Source organism: Squalius cephalus, assembly GCF_949319135.1.
Source record: "Squalius cephalus genome assembly, chromosome: 13".
NCBI classification, from domain to species: Eukaryota; Metazoa; Chordata; class Actinopteri; order Cypriniformes; family Leuciscidae; genus Squalius; species Squalius cephalus.
In genome coordinates, this window is record NC_137134.1 from 19,877,019 (window position 1) to 19,904,130 (window position 27,112).

The following is a 27,112-nucleotide window of genomic DNA, read 5'->3' on the forward strand; positions in this document are numbered from 1 at the left end:
TAAAAAAGAACAGGAACAGGATTAAAAAGTAGCCTTGAAAGATAATCCATTTTATTTATTGTGTGTCGTGATTCTTGCAAACAATGCAAACACTGCTGAATTAGAAGATATGTTCCCAGCTCTTATTGATATAATCAACCTCTAGTGTTACCACTATAGGCCTATTGAAAAAAATAGGCTTTCATGATAACCACAGACTGTTCCATATCAGTTAATGAAATTGCATTTTATCACAAAGACGTGGCATTGATTGATTCGTTAAGGTTATTTCATTAGGGTTGTTTGTCTGTAACTATGGCCTATACCAGGATTTTTGATCATACAATGCTATATTTAAACAGATTCTAGGCTACTTGTTCAAATTATAGTAAACACATCATACCTAGCCTATAGAATAAACGAGCATTGCAATGTGGCATATAGCCTACATCCAAATTATTATTATTTTTTTTTTATTGCAAAACGTTTTTAAACAATACAATTGTTCATTTTGCTTATAAGGTGGTAAGGATTAATTTAAGACATTTACGTAAGATTATATAAAATCTCTCTTTGAGATCAAGTAATATAGTTGTAAGGGTGACAAAAGGTATTCTTTATTCATGTGACCTGTGACGCGACGAGATTTGACACGCCCCCAGTGATCTGCAGTCACGTGAAGCATTTAAACTGGCGCCATTTTCTGTGCCCGGTCTCATTCTGCCGCAGTCGGCTTCGCGTTCTGCAACCTTCCTGTGTGTTCGAGAAAAACTGTGAGGTAAGGAATACATCTTCTTCTTTTCTTCCTCAAACGTTCTTTCTATGTTAAAATGAAGTGTTATATCATGTTGTTGCATTATATTGATGTTTAATTTGTAATTCTGGTTCATTTGTCGTATATAAACGGTTTTTGCGTATTCCGAATCTTTACAAATATTTTGTAACGTTTTTTTTTTATTGTTATTGCTGTTTTTAAATATAATGTCTCACATGCGGTATATAAATCGTTTTGGGTCAGTCGGATTAGATGGCTTTCTTTGTTCATGTTGTAGCTCTAAAGCTCTTCGTCGTGACCTAGTTACACTGACCTACTTTTTTCAAAGCTAGCGCGTTTAATATTGAATGGTTATTTTCATTTCGGCTTTACAAATGTGTTTAGTCGAAAATCTGAAACTATAGAGTTCAAACGGGTTTGAAAGATTAAGCCTTTCTTTGTGGCAAAATGGCTGCAGCACGCTGTGAGGAAGAGGAGGGGATGGGTAGAAAATGGCGCTTCCTTGTTGCGCACTTTGAACACGATGCGTCTGAGCAACTCGACGAATTTGCTTCCATTTTACTTCCGTTCGGGCCTTTTTATTTTTTCATGTTTTTAACTGTTTTTGCGTGGTAATATTGTAAAAAAAAAAAATCTATTTTTCTGCAGATTAATCATGTCTGACGAGGGAAAGCTCTTCATTGGTGGTCTGAGTTATGATACCACGGAACAGTCTTTGGAGGAGGCTTTCTCCAAATATGGAACCATTGCCAAAGGTTTGTGTTCACTTCAATTTAATTTAGTTTTGTGTTTTTAAAACACCCGTTACAGCTTTATTCATGATTACGCGCTGCTTTTGTTTGTTTTAGTTGATGTCATAAGGGACCGTGAGACCGACCGTTCCAGGGGCTTCGGCTTTGTTACGTTTGAAAATCCAGAGGATGCAAAGGATGCCATGGCTGCAATGAACGGAAAGGTGAGGAGATTGATGCCATTAATGACTAAACCTGAATTTTAGCCAAATGTTAAGTTTTTCTAAACTTTAATATTTTAATGGTGGCCATTTTTTTGCCTGCTGATTTTAGTCTATTTTAACATTTAAACTTGTAGTTCACCCTAAAATGAAAATTAGTATTACCCTCAAGTTGTTCCAAACCTGTTTCTTCTGAACATAAAATAATTAATTCTGGTAACCAAATAGTTAATGGTAGCCATTGACTTCGATAGTATAAAAAAAACTATGCAAGTCGATGGCTACCCTCAACTGTCTGCGGTTACCAACATTCTTCAAAATATCATTTGTGTTAAGCAGAAAAGTCATGCAGGTTTGAAACAACTTGAGGATGAGTAAATTATGACAATCTAAATTTTGGGTGATCTATCCCTTAAAAACCAAGTGACATGAAATTCATTAACTGGGCTGGAACCTAAAATGCATTAACCATAAGATGCATCTTTCTTGCAGTCTGTTGATGGCCGCATGATTCGTGTTGATGAAGCCGGCAAATCTGGTGGAAGGTCTGGTGGATTCAGAGGCGGTTCTGGAGGTGGCCGGGGATTCTTCAGGGGTGGCAGAGGAAGAGGTTGGTATTAGACTTGCATACCTTTGCTACCAGATGGCCACATTTGCATTTGAAGGGGTCTTGACGCCATGTAATTATCATGACAAAGCTAATGGTCCACCATCTTGAATGTCTTTCTTGCTCATGTCATGTTGACTTTGTATGCAAATTTTTTTCTTTGTTAAACAGGCGGTGGAGGATACAGTGGAGACAGAAGCTACGGTGGCGACAGGAGCTATGGTGGAGACCGCAGTTATGGCAGTAGTGATAGAGGCTATGGTGGAGGAGAGAGAAGCTATGGTGGAGGTGACCGTTCATACGGTGGTGGTGGCGGAGGTGGATACTCCAACAGGAGTGGAGGGTACTCCAGCGGCGGCAGTGGGTACAGGGATAACAGGTGAGGGATCTCTTACGGTTGGAATGGTTGTGCAGGAGGAACAGTTTTTCTGGTCATGTAACCGTGAACCCCTTAAATATGGCAAATATTACTTTTGGTTTTAGGAGCCAGGGGGGATATGACCGCTCTGGCGGATCCTACAGAGACAGTTACGACAGCTACGGTACGTATTGCTTGATTGATTACTAATTTTACTAGTCAACTGCACCAATCTGCACCAATAGATGTCAGGCCACTGTGTTCTTAGAATAATGTCTAGACCTAAGCAGAAAGAGAACTGCCATTTCAACTTTTGAGATCAGTCAACTTGGTTGCTTTATCATGGAATTGCTGACCACAATCCTAAGAGTCACTTTTCAATATTAGCGACTAAAGTCGGTTTGTGCACTTGATCAGAATAGTCAATAAGACCTTGTTCGAAAAGAATCATATCATGGTGTCAGTTCACTTTTTGGAAAGGATGTTCACAATGCTCCAGTGCCTTTACACTCTTGCCTACTTCTTGTCCTCAGCTTCACACGAGTAAAAAAAAATCCTGATTCCAAGATCCATCCCTACTACGCTGGCTGTATTTAAAAAGATGCGCTCTTCGAAGACCTTTTTTTATTTTTACTTTTTTCTTTACGTTTTGTGTTCTGGTTCAAATGTTCTATTAAAGACAGACTCCTTTTTTACCGTGTCAAGTATCCGCAGGATGTTCCTCTCATTGAGGAGCTGCCTAAAATCCATGAGCATTCAGTTACTATAAGAATTTCAAGCCTAGTGAGGCTTCCTGTATCTGCCATTTTTTTACCTTGCGATTGTTATAGATGCTCACAGGGGGTTGAAATTGTCTTTGTTTTTCTTTTTAGTATGTGTTTAAGAAATTGTCTCTGAAACCATGCGTGAAAATTGACCTGTCCAACACAGCCTGATAGCTTCTAAGACCAATTTCCTCAAATATCTTTGGACCAATTTCTTAATATCGGCTCACTGAAAGTGCTAGGGGCATTTGCATTTAAACTGAATTTTAAAGCGGCAAGCTTCGCCATCAGAAAATATTCTAATCCGATCCTCCAGTAGAAGCTTGATAAGCTGTGATGTGCTCTTTATGGCTCCTTGCCACCTCCATTTTGTGATGCATTCCTTTAGTGAAGCAAGGCAGGCATGTTGCGTTGGAGTTGTCTCCGGCAAACCTCCTTGATGTTGCTAAAGATTTGTAAATATTCATTATCCAAAGAGTAAACCACTTCAGCGGGTCATTGAGCCTCATGTTAGGACTAATGACCCAAGGTACTTTGCTCTTTGCACAGTCTAAATTTATTTTTAAAAGTATGCTCTACTGTGGACTGAACTTATCCTCTTAAATGTCAAGGTTTTGTTCCTTCTTGGAAAGAAATGTGCTCTGTTTCTGTATATCAACTCCTCAGAATCCTTTTTCTTTTTTGTATTAATCTGGCTTCATGAAGCCCATTAAAAAAATGGTTGGAAACTGCTCTGATTTCTTTTGCCTCCGATATGAATCTCAATGCAAGCCAGATGAATGTTTTGGAATGGATAGCTGGGAATTTAGCTTCTGGGATCTTAAATGTTCATATAGGAAAATAAAATTTAGCATTTGTTCAGCAAACAAATATGAAGATGAAACGTTGCTGTTATGGTATAGCAAGCAATGGCTCTGTATAATGCTTCATTGGATCCAAGAGTTCTCTGCTAGCAAATTCGGAAATCAACAATGTCCTTGGAGAATGAAGTGTTGTGCCTTCCGACTCAAGAATCCTGAGATGAAAGCTGCTCTCTTGACTAGGTCATTTGTGGAGATAGGCCTGTAATGTGAGGTAAAAACTTTTGCTCTCCTGTACGCATCCTACAACAGTTCTCATTGTCCATGTTTTCTTCGAATATTGCCTCGACCAGTGATCTATTACGTCTGCAGAATCTAGTCAATCCTGTTCCACATCTTCCCCCTTTAAAAGAAAATAACAAGCTGCATGACTCGACTACTTTTTATAGTGCGCTCGTGTTTGGTGGAAAGTACCTCAAGCCGCCCTTCAGATGAGATGTTTTAAGTCCCTGTTCTGATTGCTTTTTTTTTTTTGTCTGCACCCACTTTAAAGACTCATCTTTTTGTCACCAATGTCAAAACCAGACTTGAAATTTGAGATGTAGCCTTTGCGTCGCCTCATCGTCTTTTGAGTGATTCACTATGGAGTCCCTATAGAAATGCCTGGTCCTTTTTCAACGTTAGTTTTGTGTGAATTTCTTGCTTGTTTAATATAGAAATGTAAATCCAGTTTCTTATTTAAAAACTTTTTAAATGCATGGTTCTTACAATTGTTGTCCCATCTACTATATAGTAAAATATGCTTTTATTTTCCAGACTGATGCATTGGACGTGTTGCATTTGAGAACTAGCGGAGGAAGCTAATCTTTCAGATGAAATGAGTTCATTTTCATGGTAAAAATGAGAGGTATGCAGTTGCTTTTAAAATCCACGTTTGATTTAACTAATTTCAGTAATGTCCTAATAATCTATTAGAACAGAAATAAGTGTTTGAGTAACATTAATTTGCTAGTTTCTCTATTTTAATTTCTGACAAGATGTTTTATTTTCATTCTTCCCCAGAGCTCATGGAAAGCTGTTGTGCTGATGAAACCATCTCTCCATAAAGCAAGGAAAGCATCAAAACACTTGCTAGAGACGAACAATCGATCGTCTAGATTGAAGTTTGTGCTGTATTTTGCTGAAAGTGGTTGTGACAATGGTAACGTCAACCAGTAAGGCTGATTGTTACAAGGTGATGCAGTAGAAAGGTGTTCATTTTAAAGTCTTGAGAGTGACCAAGAAGTTCAATAAAGTTTGTTTACACTAATTTGTTCAGTATTTTGCTTTACAAGTTTATTAGCATAGGTTTTTCCCTTGAGACTATTTTAGCAGTGATCTACACTTTGACCACAAGGTGGCAGTGTTGGCCAACTACAGGAGTGGTTCTCTACAGTTTTGACTCCCAAGGCACCCCATTTAAATCTTATTTTACCAGATAAAGATTTTTACAAATTAATATTACTTTCTCCCAGAAGTATTTTACAGCTTGGGGGGGAAACTAAATTTCATCAAAGCCCATGGAGTTTGATTGACACCACTCTTTAAGATCTAGAAGTCACATATTAGGCTACCTTATCCAGGTTTGACAACCAATAAAAGTTTGGTAATGTCTTAAAATAAGAACTTAGTTTTGTTTATAATGCTTGTTTTTAGAGATGGAACAGTAGGAAATGTCATGATTATAGTGACTAAAATTATGGTTATCAATATCATTGTATTTATCTTCTGGAAATGTTCAAGAAGTACCTACACAAAACAAATCATTTCACTGAGTTTTTTTATTGAAAAACGACAAAATTAGCATGCAAACAAAGTGCTAAGCATTATATAACAATAGATGTATTTTAAATTAAGTGCAGCATAACATGTTATCTACCAACATTATCAAATAAAGTTTTGACAAGTCATAAAATGAACCTCATTTCTCAGCCTTTAAATAAATTGATTTTAAAGAGAGTTAAAATGATTGGTATTTTATCTGCACTGTAAATAATTCTAAATACCTTAAAAGAATTTCGATTTTTAGAATTGTTTATTTTACATCAACTGGTTCAAATGAACAGCTTTGCATAACTCAGCCCAATTTTCATATTGGTCAGAACAAAAATGGTAGACAGGCTCACTGCCTTCCGCCATGATTTTTAACACTAAATGAAGCCTATGTTACATTCTGCGCCTGCGTGAGACTTACTTTATTTTGCTTAATGCAAATACAGTTTTAATGATAATTAAAATATGTAACCATAATGCTAACCCTCAGGGATTTAATCATCTAACTGGTAACCATTTCATTCCTACCATCTTGAGCCCGCCTTGGAAGTTTGAGGCCCCCTAATGGGCTCCGGCCCTCTGTTTGAGAACCACTGAACTACTGCATGAGTGCTTGGTATATACATTTTAAACAGACAATAAAATGCATATTAGACTTTTGTGAAACAGTGACAAGCGTAAGCCTTTATTTTAAAATTGCACATTTAATGTTACAGATGTGCTGAATGTTGCAATAGTAAAACCAAACATGGTTGTTTTGAACTAAATGAGTTTATCCAGGTTGCCCTTCCATGTTTCATATTGCTGCAGAGTAGGTGGCTTCATGCTGCAATTAATCCATTTAAGGTATTGGGAAATGTCAGTGTATCTTGTGCAGAGCTCTCCATTTGACTCCTTTTTGTAATAAGATACAATTCCATGAGCAACATCTCCACAAACAAGTGGACCCCCAGAGTCTCCCTGTGGATGATATAATTTGATTATTAGTATATCCAGAATGCACTAACAATACACCATGGATAATAATTTGTAAGTGATGCCACTTGAAATACCTCTGCTGGTCCAGTTGTTCCCTCGCTGCACAGAGTGTCTTTTGTCCTACACTTTTTAGAGTCCAACAGAGTTACATTTGCTTCTTTGAGGACACTTGATGGAGGCCCACGACCGTAATCCTCCAAGCCCCAACCCAAGACCATGCAATCCTTTAAGATCGCATGTTTGGGATTCTCTTTTTTTGGCAAGGCGATAGTCTTCACAGTTTTGTTCAAAGTTGCAGGGGTTTTAAGCTGAAAGGAAAGGTGCAAAGTTCTACATTTCTTTCTATGTTTTTCTGTATTTTAAAGAATGTATTGATTAGATTTTTTGTATTCATTTGATTAGATACAAGTTAATTAGATTTAGCCAAATGATATTCTACAAACATCAGATTTCCTGTTATGAAAGGTCATTTTTCAAAGGCGTGATTCCAATTATAAATGGTTCAACGTTATATATTACCTTTAAAATCATGATGTCATGACCTGGTGTATTGCTCTTGAACTGTGGATGTGGAAATGGATGAACAGCTACACCGTCAGGTAAAAAGTTGGTGTCGTCGACGCCTAAATACACCTTAAGATGACTAAAGGTGACCAAAAAAAAAAAAACAGATTTACAAAAAATATATATTTCAGGTAACACTTTACAATAAGGTTCATTAGTTAACATTAGTAAATATATTAACTAACAATGAGCAATACACGTGTTATAGTATTTATTCATCTTTGTTAATAGTTAATAAAAATACAGCTGTTGTTTGTTCATGTTAGTTAATACATTTAATAATGTTAACTAGTACAACCTTTGATTTTAATAATGTATTAGTGCATGTTGAAATTAATATTAACTAAGATTAATAAATGCTGAAGAAGTATTGTTCATTCTTAGTTCATGTTAACTAAGATTGTTAACTAATATGAGCCTCATTGTAAAGTGTTACCATATTTCAATACAAAGATATTGCCACTTTGGATATAAAAAGTCACCTTTCTAATTCCAAAATATGATAATTCATTTCACCAACCTTCCTTTACAGTGGGCGGCTGTCATCACACAATCCTCTCTTACCAAAAAACCATCACATACTGCTTCGGTTTTAGAGTCACGAATGTAGACCATGAAGGGTCGACTGTGTGGAATGGAGACTTTCCCGCCAACAATACCATCATGCATGGAGAAACCTAAGAAAGAGTTTAGTTCTATTAAACAATTCGACAGCATATTCTGAGAAACAAACTTTTGTAAATACATAAGTAGATTAGATGTGATCACCTGGAGTGCAGGAGTGCAGCAGTAGCAGACTAGTTATGTGCCAAAGGAAGCTCATTGTTGACAGCTCAGTCACACTCAGTATGCACCACAGAAAGATTGTCTCCTGCTTTTATACAGAGTCAAGAGACCAATACCCGGAAGTTAATGGTAGAAGCTGCATCATGCTCTGTATCCAGATCAGTTTCACTTATGTAACAGCATTTAAGCTTGTTATGATCACAAATCAGTGATTATCATCAGCTCTCGCTGTCTGACAACTCAAACTTTGGTGATAACATCAGACAGCACACGATCAGTTGAATTTCAGTATCTGTAATTTAAGCAACTTCTGGTACCTCGTTTACCACACTTTATCAGGTACAACTTTTACAAACCCCTTTGACCCCAGAACAGCTGTAATTCTTTGTGCCACTCATTCAGCAAGACCCTGGAAACATTCTTTAGAAATTCAAGTCTCTATTGACATGGTAGCATCACGCAAATTGCACATTTGTGATGTGAATCTGCCCTTTCTTCACATTCCAAGGGTACTCTTTTGAGATCTTGAGACTGTGGAAGCCATCAAAGTTCACCGAACCTCTTGAGCATGTGTGCATGCTTTTATGAGTGTTCTTTGTGTTTCCTTGTTGCTCAAGACACAACACATTCAAGTGTCATCTTTTGTGGTGGAATAGAGTCTCTAGCATTTAACCTCTTCACACTGACTTTTCAAAACTTGTTAATGGTTGGTGTCCTTGCAGAGGTGGAGATTAAAGGTGTTATTTGGTGTGAAATTGTAGTAAGTAGCTGACAATCAAAGGCTCCCTCTTTCAAAGATGGGTCCTCATTGACGAAAATCTTGACTTCGCCCTTGGATGTTATCCTTGTCTTTTAGATACAGATACACTTGTCCAAATGGGTTTGTCCATCTAAGTTGTGATATCTATTTTGACAGTTGTTGTCTGGATTCCCAGATGTACAGCTCTGGCCACTTGGATAAAAGGTGAAACATCTTGACAAACAGAAATTAATTAATCTGAACAGAATAATTTACCAGAAAATGTGACTAAAACTGAGAATCTTCACAGTCAAATGTTATGCATTGAGTTATGCATCAAAGCTTGCACTGTAAATGCGACTACTGAGATAAAATGGTACAGTGAAGTTACAGCAATGGAATTACATTTACCTGCCTAAATAAATATGCAAACAGCAATCCTAAAGGGTTTGCTGTGCTTGCGTGATCACCCTTAAAGTTGTTCAGCAACAGAGTTCAGTGGGCCAGAGGTTTTGTAGCTCCTTGTGGAGTCCTCCAAAACAGGAAATCCATTTTCATGGCTTTCATTACACGTCTTTGATGGATGTAATAAAATGCGCATTGAACAAAAACGCTGTTTTCAGTACCTCTGATATTAGCGATGTGGTCACATAGTTTCTAAAGGCTGTAATGCTATATGCTTGCTTTAGCCATGCAGATACGCCAAGCAGTAGCACAGGAATGCCCATTAAGAAACTTCCTACGTCTAGACTGAGGTATGTTCTTCTCATACCTGAACCACAAGACGTTATTATAATTATTGTGAATGAAGCGCAGCCGAGGTTTCTGTGAGCGAGGGATGGTGGGGAACGGGTTGCATGCAGAAGACTGGGTCTCGAACAGTAATGGGAATTACAGGAGGAGGTTTGGAGAGGCCGAGTAGAAGGGGGGGTGTCTAAAAGGACGTTTACCGGCAGACTGTCAGCTTTATTAGAACCAGGGGGTTGACTATGGGATGGTTAAGCAATTAGACGTCATGATAGAAGCAGGGAACGAAACGACAGTTGTAAAAAGTCCATCAATCACCGCGCAAATCACGATTATTAAGAAGAAACGGAAATGACAACAGTGCGCTTCCAAATAAGAAAGTAGCATAACACACTTCGATATCTGGCCACTCTTAAATGAAAATGCATATGAGGATCTAGTCAGATCATGTCACTAGGTTTGTGTAATCATCAAAGTCTTCTGGATTTGAATGGTTTCAGTTGATAATGTCTGAGTGTGGTTCGTGACTTAACAAATGTTCACCGTGATGTTTTGCATCGCTTTCAGGCCCAATCAATATCGCTATTTGCATCGTCTACTCACAAACAGAGGTTGTTAATTTTATTTTGCAGTTCTCAGAAGATCACCAGATAAAGCCTGCACATGCAATGTTACGTGCCACAGTGGAAATGTGTGAGAATGTGGTTTTGAGTAAGTTTCGATATGTTATCTGTATGCTTTCCTGAAGCTCATCTCTGTACCAGTCAAGACTAGAAGAGGATAGGAAAGGAGACATGAATTAAGAGGGAAAGATGAGCAGTGACAATGCGTTCCAGACATGACTAAATACCTATTTGTCTGAGCACTAAATCCACCCTTTGCTGCTTCCCCATAAAAATTCTACTCTTTAAATTTATATTTTTCCTACATTATTACTCATAAAATTGATCATCTGTGTCTGTGCTAGTACAAAACAGAGGTGTTTCATTTGAGTGATGAGACAGGGTAGTCTTAAAAGACAAAATAGCTCCATAAAAGTATACGACTTGGGCACTATTGCTAGTTTTCGGAAGACGTAGTAGTTTTTTTGTGAAGAAAAAGTGCAATTTACACCATTATTCATTGACAGTTACTTGAATGTCAGTAAAATTTTTGAAATTGTATGACGAGCTGTTGATTGTAGGGTAACTTGATCTACTGCCTCTGTACACTGAATTGTTTATTACTGTAATTTATATATGTACCTACTGTTTATTTTTCATTGTCTTCCTTTTTTTCTTAATGCTGACATCCATTGTTGCTGTATTTGAATGTTCAAGAAAGTTTTGTTTATATCTGTATTATCTGATTTGTTCATAAATCATTCAATAAAGTTTTCTTTAAAGTTTATATTTCTATAAAATACAAAATACATAGAAGCCTGATTGGTCCATGGATTGTACGTCGACGGCGCCGCCATATTGGTCCAGGCAACTTGCCGTAACTCTCATATGTGGACTGAGAAAAGAACCCTGACTATTTTGAGGTTTTACAAACCGTCGTACAATCCAAACCATTTCTCGGGGAATTGCCTTTCACATGTAAGTCTGAAGAGTTGTTTTTGGTTTTATTTGGTCATTATAACATTATGCTGACAACTAGTTGGCCACCAAAGTCAGACTACTAATAGCTAGCGATAACGCTAGTTAGCATTGAGAACTGAGGCTTTAAAAAAAATATATATAAAGTTGACATGATTCTCTTGAAGTCTGATTTTATATTAGAGTTTATATTATGAATTAATCCAAATCGCAAGTGAGTCTTCCATGCATTGCAGTGAGCCAGATGCCTTTGACAGGATAGCTCAGGGTGTCAGAATTACAGATAGAGCTAAACCGTATAATCTCACCAAAGAGCAGGTGTTTTGATTGCTTGTCATCTAATTGGCTCATTTATATTTTTTCCCCATTCTAGCCAGTGGCAACCAGGATAACGAAAACGTCAAGGAAGACTGAAGAAAGCCTGTCAGTGGACTGTTCTCTGCATTTCCAACAGACGTGCGCACCTCTCCTGCCTATCATATTATTATATGACTTAAACAATTAAATGATGATATACTACTGACTATTTTATTTACTATTTTTATTTTATTGACTATTATTTTACAGTTTTTGATATATATATATATATATATATATATATATATATATATATATATATATATATATGAATAGTTCAGATGCAAAAGCCTCTAAGTGCCATCTGAAATTTTCTTCTATAATGATAATTTTTATCAAGCTCGTATATTTAAGTTCAGTAATTTCACTTAAATGACAATTAATAGGTCATTTTCATTGCTATTTAAGTGAAATTACTGAACTTAAATATACGAGCTTGATAAAAATTATCATTATAGAAGAAAATTTCAGATGGCACTTAGAGGCTTTTGCATCTGAACTCTTCATATATACTATTTGGTGTTTTATTAATAGTTATTATATTACTACTATATTATACTCAAACTCAATTGTATTTTTAGGCTATTATTATTATTATTATTATTATTATTAATAATATAGGCTATTAATAATAATAATATGCTATAGCATAAAACTGCCCTATTGAAATAATACATCTGACGTTAAATTTTTACTTATATTTCATACAATTTATATTGTACTTTAGTTGTACTATAAATGTTTTTCCGCTGTAACTTAAAATGTTTACTGTATCCATTAAGGATGATCTTATAATTAGAGGTACAAGCTGTGATATTAATGTTGCCCACTAGAGGAAACCACAGGTTAAGGAATCTTTTAAGTCCAATTCTTTTCTATCTGTTTCCATCCATTTGAATGGAAAGTAGTTCATTTAGTTCATTTGAATGACTATGGTGTACTGACAGTAAGTCTGTGAAATGCTTATAGATCATTAAATGTTTAACTTTTTACAACCCAATAAAACACATTTTTTTCAAGTTGCCAGAAACAATTCAAAATAATGCTGTCCGTTTAAAAAGAAAATAATTTGATGTATTTTTTACTATAATATTAAATTTATCTAAAGACATTGTTATGGTATATGAACAATAAAACAAACATTTGTGTGTTAAACTGCAAGCATAAGATCAGGAGGCCACACATATAACAAATTATAAAAAATGAAAAGGTGAAGATGCTTCAAATAAATAAGGGTTTGAGCTGCAAATTATCTTTACATTCACTTGAAATTGTCCTGTGACATATGACGTGATTTAAGAGAAAAAGCTAAAATGACGGACTGGAGTTGAAGACAGAAAAAGCCATTTCTATGATTAAAAACTATGTGCACATTTCATGTACATTAAATTACACTCACCTAAAGGATTATTAGGAACACCTGTTCAATTTCTCATTAATGCAATTATCTAATCAACCAATCACATGGCAGTTGCTTCAATGCATTTAGGGGTGTGGTCCTGGTCAAGACAATCTCCTGAACTCCAAACTGAATGTCAGAATGGGAAAGAGGTGATTTAAGCAATTTTGAGCGTGGCATGGTTGTTGGTGCCAGACGGGCCAGTCTGAGTATTTCACAATCTGCTCAGTTTCTGGGATTTTCAAGCACAACCATTTCTAGGGTTTACAAAGAATGGTGTGAAAAGGGAAAAACATCAAGTATGCGGCAGTCCTGTGGGCGAAAAATGCCTTGTCGATGCTAGAGGTCAGAGGAGAATGGGCCGACTGATTCAAGCTGATAGAAGAGCAACTTTGACTGAAATAACCACTCGTTACAACCGAGGTATGCAGCAAAGCATTTGTGAAGCCACAACATGCACAACCTTGAGGCGGATGGGCTACAACAGCAGAAGACCCCACCGGGTACCACTCATCTCCACTACAAATAGGAAAAAGAGGCTACAGTTTGCACAAGCTCACCAAAATTGGACAGTTGAAGACTGGAAAAATGTTGCCTGGTCTGATGAGTTTCGATTTCTGTTGAGACATTCAGATGGTAGAGTCAGAATTTGGCGTAAACAGAATGAGAACATGGATCCATCATGCCTTGTTACCACTGTGCAGGCTGGTGGTGGTGGTGTAATGGTGTGGGGGATGTTTTCTTGGCACACTTTAGGCCCCTTAGTGCCAATTAGGCATCGTTTAAATGCCACGGCCTACCTGAGCATTGTTTCTGACCATGTCCATCCCTTTATGACCACCATGTACCCATCCTCTGATGGCTACTTCCAGCAGGATAATGCACCATGTCACAAAGCTCGAATCATTTCAAATTGGTTTCTTGAACATGACAATGAGTTCACTGTACTAAAATGGCCCCCACAGTCACCAGATCTCAACCCAATAGAGCATCTTTGGGATGTGGTAGAACGGGAGCTTCGTGCCCTGGATGTGCATCCCACAAATCTCCATCAACTGCAAGATGCTATCCTATCAATATGGGGCAACATTTCTAAAGAATGCTTTCAGCACCTTGTTGAATCAATGCCACGTAGAATTAAGGCAGTTCTGAAGGCGAAAGGGGGTCAAACACACACTGAAAAAAAAATTGGAGTAGGATTTACTTGAAAAAAGCTAGGAAACTTTTTTCACTCAGAAAATGCTAGTAAATTTACAAAGATTTGCCAAGCAAAAACCTAAACATATTTATCAGTAGCTTTAATTAGAAATCTTTAAGTTAAATTTACTTGGAATATGGAATTAAGTAAACTTTACTTAACCTAGTTAAAGGAGAACTCCGGTCAATTTTAACATTGAGCTCATTTTTTTGGTACATTTGGAGTGCTGTCAGTGTACAGAGAACAACGACAAAAATCGGTGTTGCCTACACCGTGTTATCCTCTTTTTAAAATTTGCACCCTGTTGTCTTCAATGGGGCAAGTTTTAAACCTGCTTTTAGCCTCTTAACATCCTTGATGTGTCATTACAAGTGCCCAGCCAATGTGAGTGATTCCTTCAGAGTCAACACGCGGTGAATCTGACTGCAGTAGATGTGCAAGATATGAATAAAAATGATGTTATTTCAGCCAGCGCACATACCTGTATTTACATCCTGTTTTCGGTTGAAGTCCACAGTAGTCGATTGTCGAGTTCGGCGGCATGATCGTACGTACTACACCTATGCGCGTGAACTCGACAATCGATTACTGTGGGCTTCGACCGAAAACAGGATGTAAATACAGGTATGTGCGCTGGCTGAAATAACATCATTTTTATTAATATCTTTCACATCTACTGCAGTCAGATTCACTCGCGTTCACTCTGAAAGAATCACTCACATGGCTGTGCACTTGTAATGACACATTAAGGATGTTAAGAGGCTAAAAGCAGGTTTAAAACTTGCCCCATTGAAGTCAACAGGGTGCAAATTTTAAAAAGAGGATAACACGGTGTAGGCAACACCGATTTTTGTTGTTGTTCTCTGTACTGACAGCACTCCAAATTTATAAAAAAATGAGCTCAATGTTAAAATTGACCAGAGTTCTCCTTTAAGTGAAAGTAACAAAGAAAATAAGTAATTTTCACTTAGCTAGTAAAAGATTGATTAATATTGATTTATTTGAAATTTCCTTTGCATTACATTTCACTCAATCAATAATACTAATTTATACCAGTCATTTATAGTATGTGCTTTACTTAGATTATCTAAGTAATATATACTACAACATGTCAGATGTTAAGCATCATGTGAATGCAAAGACCTCAATACTTGGTAGACAATACACAATGACGGTAACATTTGATGGATCGTTTTTGTGTTTGAATGTGTCATTTTGAGCAGAAAATTTACTCGAAATGTCACAAAATGGCAAGTTACTAATCCTGACAACAAAATCAATGATAAAACAGTGTAAATACAGCTGGAAACCAGTGAAAAATTAACCTCATTAATTATTCAAGGTCCAGTGCATGATGGGAACCCCAGTATCAGAAAAGTTGAGTAATTTTTACTTAATTTTATTGAGTTGATATTTACGCTTTCATTTCTACTCGCTTGAATTAAGTACTGATATGGAATTTACTTCGTTTTTTTAATTCTTGCCTGATCTAACTTTTTCATGTAAATTACATTGTTTTTTTTCAGTAGTATTTACTTCACCAAAAAATCATTTTTTATGGTGCAGTATTAGTATGGTGTTCCTAATAATCCTTTAGGTGAGTGTATATTACATTAGGGATGTCTCCACAATTATTAACCAAGAAAAACAAACAAAATCTATGCTTGACAAGCGTGAGTTTTCACAGGGCCGTAGGTGGGGAATCTGGGATCCTCAGTTGAAATGTAAACTATTGCACTTTTTGTCCAGAAACCTGTTACCTGTTTACTTGAGCAGTCTTGCCCAGACCAATATGGCGAACTCATTGACATATCGCAGCAATGGTCCAAAGCGGCCAATTAGGCATCTATGTATACAACTATGTCCAGAGAGGATAAGAGAGGGTTTCCTGTAGCTTCAACAGTAGAGCGTTGGCACTTGCAATGTCAAGGCCATGGGTTCGATTCCCAGGGAAAGCAAGAACTGATAAGAATGTAAATGTGTACCTTGAAATGCAATGTAAGTCGCTTTGGATAAAAGCATCTGCCAAATGTAAAGAGAGGCTTGTTCTCGCGTCCCAAAGCATTTACGGTTGAGCTTTTGTTTATGTTTGCTGATCAATGTTTATATGAGAATTAGATTAGTCTAAATTCAATCTGTTCATCATATAAAGTGATTGAGTCTCTTCAGAAAATGTTTACTAAACTGCGCGCTTCATGGATTAGCTTTACAATCTCTTTATGAACTTTTTGAAGTGTCAAAGTGGTAGTTGCGTAAACTGTCAATGGAGGGACAGAAATCGCTCAGATTTCATTGAAAATATCTTCATTTGTGTTCCGAAGATGAACGAAAGTCTTGCAGGATTGGAACGACATGAGGATGAGTAAATACTTTTGGATGAACTAACACTTTGAGTACATTCACTATGGCTCTTCTTTTTTTCTTTTCTTTTTTTTTGCTTTAGAAGAATCCAAATTAAAATGGACTTTTGTCTAAATCCTCATCTGGTCTCAAATAACATCTGCTGATGCTGTACTGTGTAGACTGAGGGTTCTCATGAGATGGATATGCAACATGGGAATACCCTCCCTGCCAACAAAATTATATCTGTTATTTTGATTGAGAATAAAACACATGAGCATATTTATTTTAAAATCTAAAAGCCAATGTATGTCTTGACTCAAAGCAGAGGTATTCCGCAGTTTGCTACATACCCAAAGTGTGCTGACACTAAGCAACCTTAGATTCAACTAGCAAACATGACATTTAACATGTACACCAGAGTTTGATATCCCTTTTCACTTGGTTAGACAGGCAATTAGGTGCCTTTTGAGGATTATAGAGTATTTCATGAGCACAGACTGCCCTTGACTCATAGTTCAGGGTGACTGTAATTTGCATAAGAGCTGGTGGTTAGCTGCCTCAAATGAAGTCAATCCCATTGCAAAAAAGTCTGTTAAATTGGTTCTGTTTCAGAACCTATTGCACTACTTCTATATGTTAAAAATATTTTTTTTAATTGTACAAATATATATCGGTCCCATATTGGTTGATTCCAAGAGAAACACTCATTATAACTATACTTATAATTCATTCAATATTGAAAATATTTCAAAATGACTATTTTATCCAAGTCAGGTCTCCAATGAGCTTCTATTTGTATGATTTACAGACTTCCTGCATATAGAGCGTTTCAAATCAGTCACTTATGAGGTTTCGAGACAGCTCACTAGGTTGTGGAACAGAGCTATTAAGTTTATCCGGCACTCCGCCAGCCAGTCCAGTCATACATACCGAACCAGAAAATACGATTTTTTTTTAAAGGTTTCTCACCGATACCTGTGATACATTCAGAAGCTGTGACAGAGATGAAGCAATATGTGGGCAGCACTATCAGCCAAAGCACACAGGGACAATTTTTAATGTTTTGTACAGTTTTATTACTTTCCTCTGGACCATGACACACTTTCTCTTATTCACGATCCGTCTCTCTCTCTCTCTCTCTCTCTTCCTCTCAGAGCGATAAGACATCCATCACAAACTGCGGTTGAAGGTCTGATGTTACAAAATGAGTACATCAAGTGCATTTTTATTATCTCTGGCAAGGATCAAATGTGCAACTGTGCATGATCTCATGTCTTTAGTAATGGCGCTGTAAACAGAGAACCTGCTTCATCTGGTTTTTCAAACGGATACACCAAGGTCCAAAATGAACAGTCACAGGTGCCAAATGCGCGAAAAATTGGCTTTTGCGAGATACTCGCCAGTTTTTGGCTGGTAATTTTAAGGAACTGCAACGTAATATGTGGTTTAAGTCGAACTGTAAGAATCATAGTCTGACCCTCGCTGCTGTAAGTCATGTGAGCGAAAGATAGTCGTGGCTTTTTGGTTTGGCTTTTTGTCCTTTATAATTTCATCTAGGATGCCTAAGTACACTGTAAAAAGTGATCAGTTGACTTACTTTAAAAAAGTGAGGAAACCCATTGCCTTAAAATTAGGGATGCACCGATATGAACATTTTGGCCGAAACCGATAATTCTTTAAAAGCTGATGAACGGTATATTGACAGATAAATCTAAATCCAAATTTTCACCAAAAGTTTCACCATTAAATCCATGTCCCAATCACACAATTATAATGTTCTCATGATAATTTTATGTAGCCACTTAACTGTATTTTCCTTATTTGAAGTGATTCCAATCATATTTTTAGCAATTTAAAACCATCATGGTGAACAGTGCGCATCTGAAGTGTCTCATGTGAAGGAAATAATCCATTATTTATCGGCTTTAATATATCTTATCAAATTTTCTTATCGGGCCAATAACGATAACATTATAAATTAACCGATATAGGTCGATACCGATATGGTGATTGATATATTGTGCATCCCTACTTAAAATTATTAAGTAAATAAACTTAAAGCTTAATTGAAAAAAATTAAGTTATGTGAACTTGTCAATTCCACATAACTTAATTTTTTCAATTATGCATGGTTTATTTACTTCATTTTAAGGCAACGGGTTTCCTCACTTTTTTAAAGTTGTGGTGATGCAAATGTAGAATATTTCTTACAGTAAACCCACAAAATAAAATGAGGAACTGAACGACGATAACCTGGGATTAAGCGCAGTGTGAAAAGCCCTCTCAAGGCAATTCACTACGTTTTGGCAAATCGGGGGTTAGGCTAATTCATATGATTTTGTACAATCTCATTTGTATGTTTTTGTACAATCTGCTTACACCCCAATGAGGGTTAGGTTTAGGGATGGATCTTTTTTTTTAAAAAATAGTATGTTTTCATACAGATAAAATTATACGAATACATATGAAATCACCAATACGTAAAATAGTTGTTTTCTCATGAGATTGGGTTGTTCAATTCACATGACATTGGCAGGTGTGGCACAAAATAAAATAATTTTGGACCCTATAGCTGTACTACGGACTTACAAAGTTGGACTGGCATCTGTTCTTCTGCTTGCTTCAACTGTATAGCTAAAAGGATAGGCACTGAACTAATCACATGGTACCAATAATTTTAAGCGATGAGGATGTAGAACTTCATGACCTGCATGCGAAACCTGACAGTGGTGTAAGGCAAAGGCATGTGTTACATTCACTGGAAATAATGATGCTCAATAAAAGAAACTCCTGGCAAGTGTTTGCCAAAATGAAGCTTTTCTAGAAAGCCCTTGAGACCAAGAACAGAGAGATCAACGACATGTTAGAGAGAAGAGGTATAAATTATGCTGAACATTTGGATGTTCTCCTCTTCCGAATTTGATTTGTAAAACATATGGTGTCTGCCCGCATCAAAGAAAGTCCTCGTTTTAAAAATCAATCCAATGATGACCAAAATGACATATTGCGAAATAATTCACAATCATATAATCCCAAAGCCTATTGAATTAGCAAGACTCAAAGGCTCCACCGCAAGCCCCAACCTCTGCAAAGAGAAGCACACACTCAACTAGAGGAATGTAAAATCGCAAAAAATCATCTCCTCATCTTCCCGCAGATGTTGTTCTAGAATGTGTGGGTTGATTAGAAGCAGGGAGCTCTGAGAGAGATGAGATAAGAGACAAACTGCCAAACATTCAAGCACTGAACTTATGTTTCAGCTTAACGTGATAGACATGGAGATGAAACATACTCATCTTGCAACTACAAGATAATGGCTCAAAGTTCAAAGGTAGTGTGCAACTCACATTCATTCCTTTAACAGATATAGAGCAGCCCAAAATGAGCTCTCTTTTGAGTTTACCTTTGTAATTTGTGTAGTTTGTGAAGCCTCAGACCATAATGAGACTGAGTTGCATGAGCCAGACTGTGGAGACAAATAGTAGAGATTTATTGTAGGGTTTATTAGAATTACTTATCTATTGACCAGACTGACTGTGGGCATGATCTTGTAACCGGAGGCGTGAGAATCCACTGTTGTATTTTTAGCAAGTCTGCACGGAGTCGCTGGCAATTATTTGGTAATGTAAGCCGATATATTTAGAAAGTTCTTTCATCATTGTTCGGACCAGGAGTAATTGTTTGTCCAGATGTGGTCTGGACCAAAAGAATGTGATCGGTAAAGGATTTATATGTATGAAGGATAAAGCTGTAGCTATGGCAAAGGCTGTAGTAAAGACAGTAGGCCTATACAGTAACCTATGACTTAAGCACTTTAAATGACACATCTCGTAATATATGTTCAAATGCTGGGAAATTCCATTTGATAACAGTTGTGCAAACCCCGTCCCCAACCCAGCACTCCCCTGTGTGACTTTCATACACAAATTTAGATAACAGAATATTAATCTGAATTTTTGTCTTGTTTTCCGGTAACAATATTTTAAACCAGACAGATTTAATTTAATTGTTTAAGAAAATCAGACATCATAGAATATATCTCAAATTAAGCTGCTTCTTTTGTACCTCCAGTGGTAAATTGTTTTGTTGTTGTTTTCTAGTTTTAAGCATAATTCTAATAAGATTTAGCAAGATATAGGGGGCCCCAAAAAGCATTTGGACACTTTAGCCATGCTTAAAAATATCATACGGCAAATAACACAGAATCAAACCTACGTTATTGTAACTTAGTTCTGAAAAAAGCTCTAGCATCTTCAATTAATTCGTTTTTTTATTTGTATGTATCAAGATTTTTTTGTATTGCTAATATAGGTCTTGTCTTACCCAAAATGTACATTGTTTAGATATTTTTCTGTAATTTAAAAAAAAATAATTATTCTAATCGCAAATAAGAATATTTCAAGTAAACGACTACATTCAGACTGCAGGCAAAAGTGGCCCAAATCTGATTTTTTGCTCATATGCGACTCGAAATTCATGCGATGTTTACATCACTCTAGATCAATATTTGTCACGATTAGGCTAACCGGCAGTTAGCATCACACTGGTTCCCTCGAGATATGATTTTCCCATAGGCTTTTGAATAAAACAAAATAAAACAAGCTCTGTGATCAACAAAAGTTTATGATTCTTACACGTTTTGTCCATCGAGATAATTATCACAGATGATATGAACACAAGTTTTATGATTTTTGAAGCCTAAATGCAGTCGGCAGAAGTAAAAAGTTAAGGTAGGCTATAAACGAACCATGGTCGCTCGACTTAAACGTCAACATTACCAAGCTTTCAACAACTCTTCAAAAACAACTCTAAAAACATTTTCGCTGAAAAATTTTGTTATAATAGTTTACAATTATAAGCATTAAAAGCAGACTGAGTTTACCTGTTCGGCGTGATGACGTTTAATCTTCTCAATATAGTCTCATTTAGCTACTTGTTAGCAACCGCCTTTTTTTAAAACGCGCAACAGCTTAAAACATTTTTAAAATGGGGTAATACTGATATATTTTAAGTCGTAGAATAAAACCTGAAAGTGTCTTGAGCTTGTGTTCACCACAGACCTTATTTCAGCCATTTAAAAATTCATAGCCATCATAAAAAAAAATTATGTGAAGAGCCAAACAAATAAATTGAGCACTAAGGCTTGCAGCATGAACCTAATTGTCTCATTGTAATTGCTTAAGAAGAATCTATTTACTCAACACAGCTTTTTTACATTTTTATATTTCCCAAAGGTATGTTCTCCTCTGAAACAAACAAAATCATATTTCTTTTCCTTAATGGAGTCTTTCACGTCGGAAACCCAGGGAACAGGTATTCTGGGTATTTGGAGAGGAAGAGCAGATATTTGGGAATAAAACGCGAATGAGTGAAACAAAGAAGAATGGATTAGGGGGCGGAGGGAGGGGGGTCAGGCGAAGCAGACAGTCTGCATTGGTCATTAGAAGAAAGAGAGGATGGAGAAAACAGACTGAGGCCTTAAGTGGACAGTCCTCAAAGAATCTGGTGATGAGAAGAACGCTATGTGCTTCAGTTCCTCAGCAGAAATCTCCCAATCACTTCCTCACCCTCCTTATTGTTGCTATGATGGACAAAAACACGTTCTTATGTTTCACTTCATAACACATCAATCAAATCACACAACCTAGACCTTGAAATACTCTTAAAAATAAAGGTTCCAAAAAAGGGGTTTTCGCAGCGATGCCTTAGAAAAACCATTTCCCCAAAGAACCTTTCAGTGAACAGCTCCTAAAAGAACCATTTTCTTAGAGTGAAGAACATTTTTTAATCTAAAGTAACTTTTTTCCACTAAAAAGAACCTTTTGCCGAATGGATGTTAAAGGTTCTTTATGAAACCATCAATGCCAGTAAAAAATCTTTATTGTTAAAGGGGTGGTTGATTATGATTTTTTTAATCATATTCACTTTTTTAACTTTAGTTAGTGTGTAATGCTGCTGTTTGAGCATAAATAGCATCTGCAAAGTTACAATGCTCAAAGTTCAAAGCAAAATGAGATATTTGCTTTTTAAGGAATACAACAAACGGCTGGAAGGGACTATGCCACATTCCTCCCGGGTTAGTGACATCACCGACCCTAGAATTTACATAAACCCCGCCCCCATGAACAAGATTTAAGGCTTGTTCGACTTCATGCAGCTCTGTGCAGGCTGATCGGCGGCTGACTTGAAGCAGTGCACGCCGATTAAAAATTTTGTCCGACTTGATACAGCGCCGACGCCATGTGACTGTGACGTATGCCATCTAAGTACCGCGAGAGCGATTCGAGAGTAGCCGGAGAACTCAGCCAGCGCGGCTGCACGAGGGCTGATAACGACACAGCTGTTCCACGATTGGCCGGATTCACTGCATGACAACAATCACGGGTGTTTCGTGTTTATTCGAACACCTTTAGTTCCTCTAAAGCTCACAAATCAGTTTTTTATAACAGTAAACACTCTTTTCATGTCGTTGCGATGTTATATTGTGTCATGTTTATTAAATTAAAACTGATTAAAAAATGTAGACTCCACTTCATTGATAGTAGCTTGTGTTGAACTTTATTCTTGTTCAAACAGACGCTGTATGAAGCAGTACATAAAGTATTGAATGAAAATGTCTCTGAAACATCTGTGTATTATTTGGTAAATATTGCATTTATTTCACTTCAGCTGTGGTAAAGTATGCAAACACCACGTGAGCGGTCACTACGGGAACCAGAAAGTGTCCGACTTCCATCTCCGTTTGCAGCTCCTCCCCGCCTGCACGCGGCTACTCTCGCCGATTGGTTACATCCAGCCGCAGCCGATGTCGAACACACCTTTATAGATTATAAAAACAGAATATGCTAATCAATGACTAGATAACTACTAAGATAACTACACATAAGCTACATAAATTCAACAGCAAACCATTCAGAAATGTCCTGTTGCTTATACATGTTGTCACTTCTTGAGTCTCTCCATCTTTCTGACTTCGGTTTGAACATAAAAGGCTAAAAGTTTTTGAAATTTTCAGTGCATGTCTGTGTGAGGTAAAAGGACAAGAGCTCTTGAAGCTCCGCCCTCTGTGCTGGGAGCAGCAGCTCATTTGCATTTAAAGGAACAGACACAAAACGGTGCGTTTTTTTTGGTCACCCTCAAAAAGTGACAATTTTAACATGCTATATAAAAATATCTGTGGGGTATTTTGAGCTAAAACTTCACATACACACTCTGGGGACATCAAAGACTTATTTTACATCTTTTGAAAAGGGCATTATACCACCCCTTTAAGAGTGAAGGTGTTCTTAACAAATCATATTTTCAAAGCATTGACAAATACTTGGGAGGATCCTTGTAAATAATATGAATAATTGCCTTTTATACCATTGTCAAGGTTCACAAGATCTTACGATTACCTCATAATGTATGTTATAATACGTTCAAATTATAATGTAATAATGTAAAATTAAGTACAATTATTTTATGCAATTGCCAAAATGGACAATTAAGTTGACATTGTATTTAACTGGAATTGATTTAAGTCTTTTGGCTTGTATAAATATTATTTTGATAAGGAAATGTCTGCAATAATATCACTATACTTAAAATGAAAAGCAATGGTTAAATTTGAAAAATGACATGTACTGTTTGTGGAAGCTTAATTCAGTGTAACAATGTTGAGGCTAGACATCGGTCCGACAGGCCGTCACCAGCTGTAAGTGCTTCTGTATTCAATTTCTGCGGGATACTTCTTGTTCATAACTTTCTGTCCAGAGCACCCAAACCTGACCAAAATAACAACTCTTGTCCTAATGTAAGGTCAGTGGAGAATTCATTATTTTATATTATACTTGAGAGACATATTGCCTCAGGACTATGAAACATTTTGCATAACCTGAAAAAGTATGGCCTATTACAGAGGTAGGCCTATGTATTTCCATTAGTGTTATTGTTTTATTTCACGTTTTTACTAAGAAACAGTGTTTTGTCATTTATTGTTTCATACCACAGATGTTTGGAATTGTTTTTTCTCACTTGCTTTTCATTCCCATGTCGATAGGGGACATTGGTATTGGATTCACACTGTGTTTACACACGACGTGCCAAAACGTCTTGAGGCTTTTAGGCTGATTATAATGGATATGTCAAAGCAAACGTTCCAAATACATTTGAATTTGTATCGAAAATAGCGTTAGCGCGTGTAGTAACTGGGTGTCTCTTACTGTGGGCAATAGAGTGCAACAGTTCAGCATCAGCGGTGTTGTTTCCAGAGGTATTTTTTCCATTAATTTCTCCCATAGAGATTTCAAAAAAGTCTTCCACCAAAACAACCAACTACGAGGTTAATCGCATCATTATAAAATTTTATGCGATTCACCTCGTAGTTGGTTGTTTTGGTGGAAGACTTTTTTGAAATCTCTATGGGAGAAATTAATGGAAAAAATACCTCTGGAAACAACACCACTGATGCTGAACTGTTGCACTACAATACAAAAATACAAAAGACTGTGTACTTAACGGCTTTAGTTATAGGGAAAGAACTTCAATCCCATGAAGCAATACGAACAGGATAATCGAATTAAAAACGATGGAGAAAAATAAAACTACTCATTTAAAAATGTTGAATATATATAGCCTAAAACAATATATTTTAAGCTTATTGCAAATATATTCAAATATTTAAGTATTTTGAGAGCATAGGGAGACTAACTTAGTTACGTCATTCGCAGTGCTTCATGGGAGTGGGTGGAGCTAACAAAATATTTTTACTCTCTGATTGGTGGAATTTTCAGTACAGCATTATGGGTAATGTAGTTTTTCACCACGAATTCTGCTGTTAACTACGATTATTTAAAAAATAAGTTGAAATAATGCATACTTGTAACCAGTCCTATTCGACCCGATCCGAACAGGATTCGAAACAGGATCTCTGGCGTGGGAGGTGTGCGTGCTAACAAGGACGCTAAAGACCGCAGCCGCTAACATGCCTCTTGAGGCCAGTGGAGTGAGGTTTACACGCACATCTGTCTCTCACCCCCTAAACCTCCCATCCGGGTCACGGCACCACGTGTAGCCGATCGTACTCAATCCTCTCCGAGAGGGATTCGAACCAGTGCAGGAGGCGGGTGCGCTAACAAGGATGCTAGCGCACCTCTTGAGGCCAGGGTAGTGAGGTTTACACGCACAGCTCTTACCGGCCTATGTCCGTTACAAACTGACGGCTTCAACAAAAGCAAATACTACTGATTAACAACCTTGTAGCTCACAGTAGGCTGTCTTTATAGGTTTACAAGTTAAAAGTCTATTTCCCTATGGAGAAATTGGATAGAGTTTTGAATGAATGAATGAATATATGAATGAATGAATGAATGAATGAATGAATAAATTTAAAACAAAATTAATTATTTGTTGCAGATGAGATGAAGTCAGCAATCAAACAAATCATGCCATTAAAAGTGATTTCAATGTTCAATGTCAATGTTTTCCCTTTGAAACAGCCACATTGTCATTTTAGTTTAGTCAGCATATTGTGTGGATAAACATTAGTCAATTGATCAAAACAGATTAAGGTTTCGAAACTCTCTTTTCGGGGGGAAAATCTATCATTCTCGATCTCAACTCATCAGCAACCTCAGATGCATTCTTATCAGCATCCTGTAATGATGACACTGATACTGCTCGAAGCACAGAGGAAACGTGCTGTGTAGAAAACAAACTACTGCATTCATCGCTACAAAACGAGTTGTATAAAAGAGTTATATATATATATATATAAAACAATACCTTACAAACAATTTTATTTCTTAAGAATACACAGGCAGATGGTGTAGTTACAATATCTACCAGCAGGGGCTAACCGGACCATGCTAACTCGCAAAACTTGACACCTTGCCCAAGACAAGAAAACCTTGCTCATTCAAAAATGATGAATTGCATGAAAACATACATATGTTACTGCTATTTGGGAATTTAACAGGGTGTAACTGTCTGGAAAGCGGTTAAAATATTTTTCAGGGCATATAAAAATGGTCACGAGGGCTTTGCTTTGTACCCCCAACAGAGACAGACTGCCGTTCGGGTGAGAGGAGCTAGGCCTATCTGTCATTTATCCACATCTGAGAGTCAGTAGAAGCATTTGTCATTCCCTTCATCTTGTGCTGTTTTACAACGCTCCTCTTTTAGCCCCCTTAAAGTGTGTGAGTTCCAGGCTGAGCACATTGTTCTCTGCATGTCTCTGGGGTTCACTGCGATGAGCTGTGGCGGCATGCAGGTTTAAAATTAACCGAGGCGGGGGGAAAAACATGCACATGCTTTGGCCGAAAAGTTGCCTGACTTTAGCAAAGAAAGACGTGTTTTGACATCTGTCTAAGGACTGAGAAAAATTAGCTTGGC

General features: G+C 37.0%; 2 protein-coding genes across 6 annotated transcripts; one reads left to right on the forward strand and one right to left on the reverse strand.

The window, feature by feature from the left end:
- The first annotated feature begins 683 nt into the window (after positions 1–683).
- Positions 684–11,964, forward strand: cirbpb (cold inducible RNA binding protein b). 5 transcript variants are annotated; one of them, XR_013823043.1, is made up of 8 exons: positions 684–757; positions 1,403–1,509; positions 1,603–1,709; positions 2,199–2,316; positions 2,485–2,692; positions 2,797–2,855; positions 5,052–5,142; positions 5,298–6,794. XR_013823043.1 is itself a non-coding variant. In XM_079889536.1 (7 exons), exons 2-7 carry the CDS (start codon positions 1,410–1,412, stop codon positions 11,853–11,855), a joined length of 633 nt encoding a protein of 210 aa, XP_079745662.1. In that variant the 5' UTR covers positions 684–757; positions 1,403–1,409; the 3' UTR covers positions 11,856–11,964. The 5 variants fall into 5 exon arrangements, 2 of the variants coding, with proteins under 2 accessions (XP_079745662.1, XP_079745663.1); XR_013823042.1 differs by lacking the exons at positions 5,052–5,142; positions 5,298–6,794 and adding an exon at positions 11,815–11,964 and having other exon boundaries at positions 2,485–2,691; positions 2,789–2,855; XR_013823044.1 differs by lacking the exons at positions 5,052–5,142; positions 5,298–6,794 and adding an exon at positions 3,205–3,371 and having other exon boundaries at positions 2,485–2,691; positions 2,789–2,855.
- On the reverse strand, positions 6,810–11,241 carry LOC307169110 (granzyme-like protein 1; the record flags this gene model as incomplete). The annotated part of the gene is made up of 5 exons (XM_079889535.1): positions 8,358–11,241; positions 8,110–8,266; positions 7,545–7,668; positions 7,100–7,333; positions 6,810–7,007 (listed from the first exon to the last, which is right to left on the reverse strand). The coding sequence occupies exons 1-5, from the start codon at positions 8,410–8,412 to the stop codon at positions 6,810–6,812; spliced, it is 768 nt and encodes a 255-aa protein (XP_079745661.1). The 5' UTR covers positions 8,413–11,241.
- Positions 11,965–27,112: the final 15,148 nt, after the last annotated feature.

What these genes read in the sequence shown, in the direction of transcription:
- cirbpb (XM_079889536.1), top strand. Translation starts at nt 1,410, where the DNA reads ATGTCTGACGAGGGAAAGCTCTTCATTGGTGGTCTGAGTTATGATACC. An exon ending in AGTGGGTACAGGGATAACAG is followed by an intron (nt 2,693 to 2,796) that starts GTGAGGGATCTC and finishes TTTTGGTTTTAG; the next exon opens with GAGCCAGGGGGGATATGACC. An exon ending in AGACAGTTACGACAGCTACG is followed by an intron (nt 2,856 to 11,814) that starts GTACGTATTGCT and finishes TCCCCATTCTAG; the next exon opens with CCAGTGGCAACCAGGATAAC.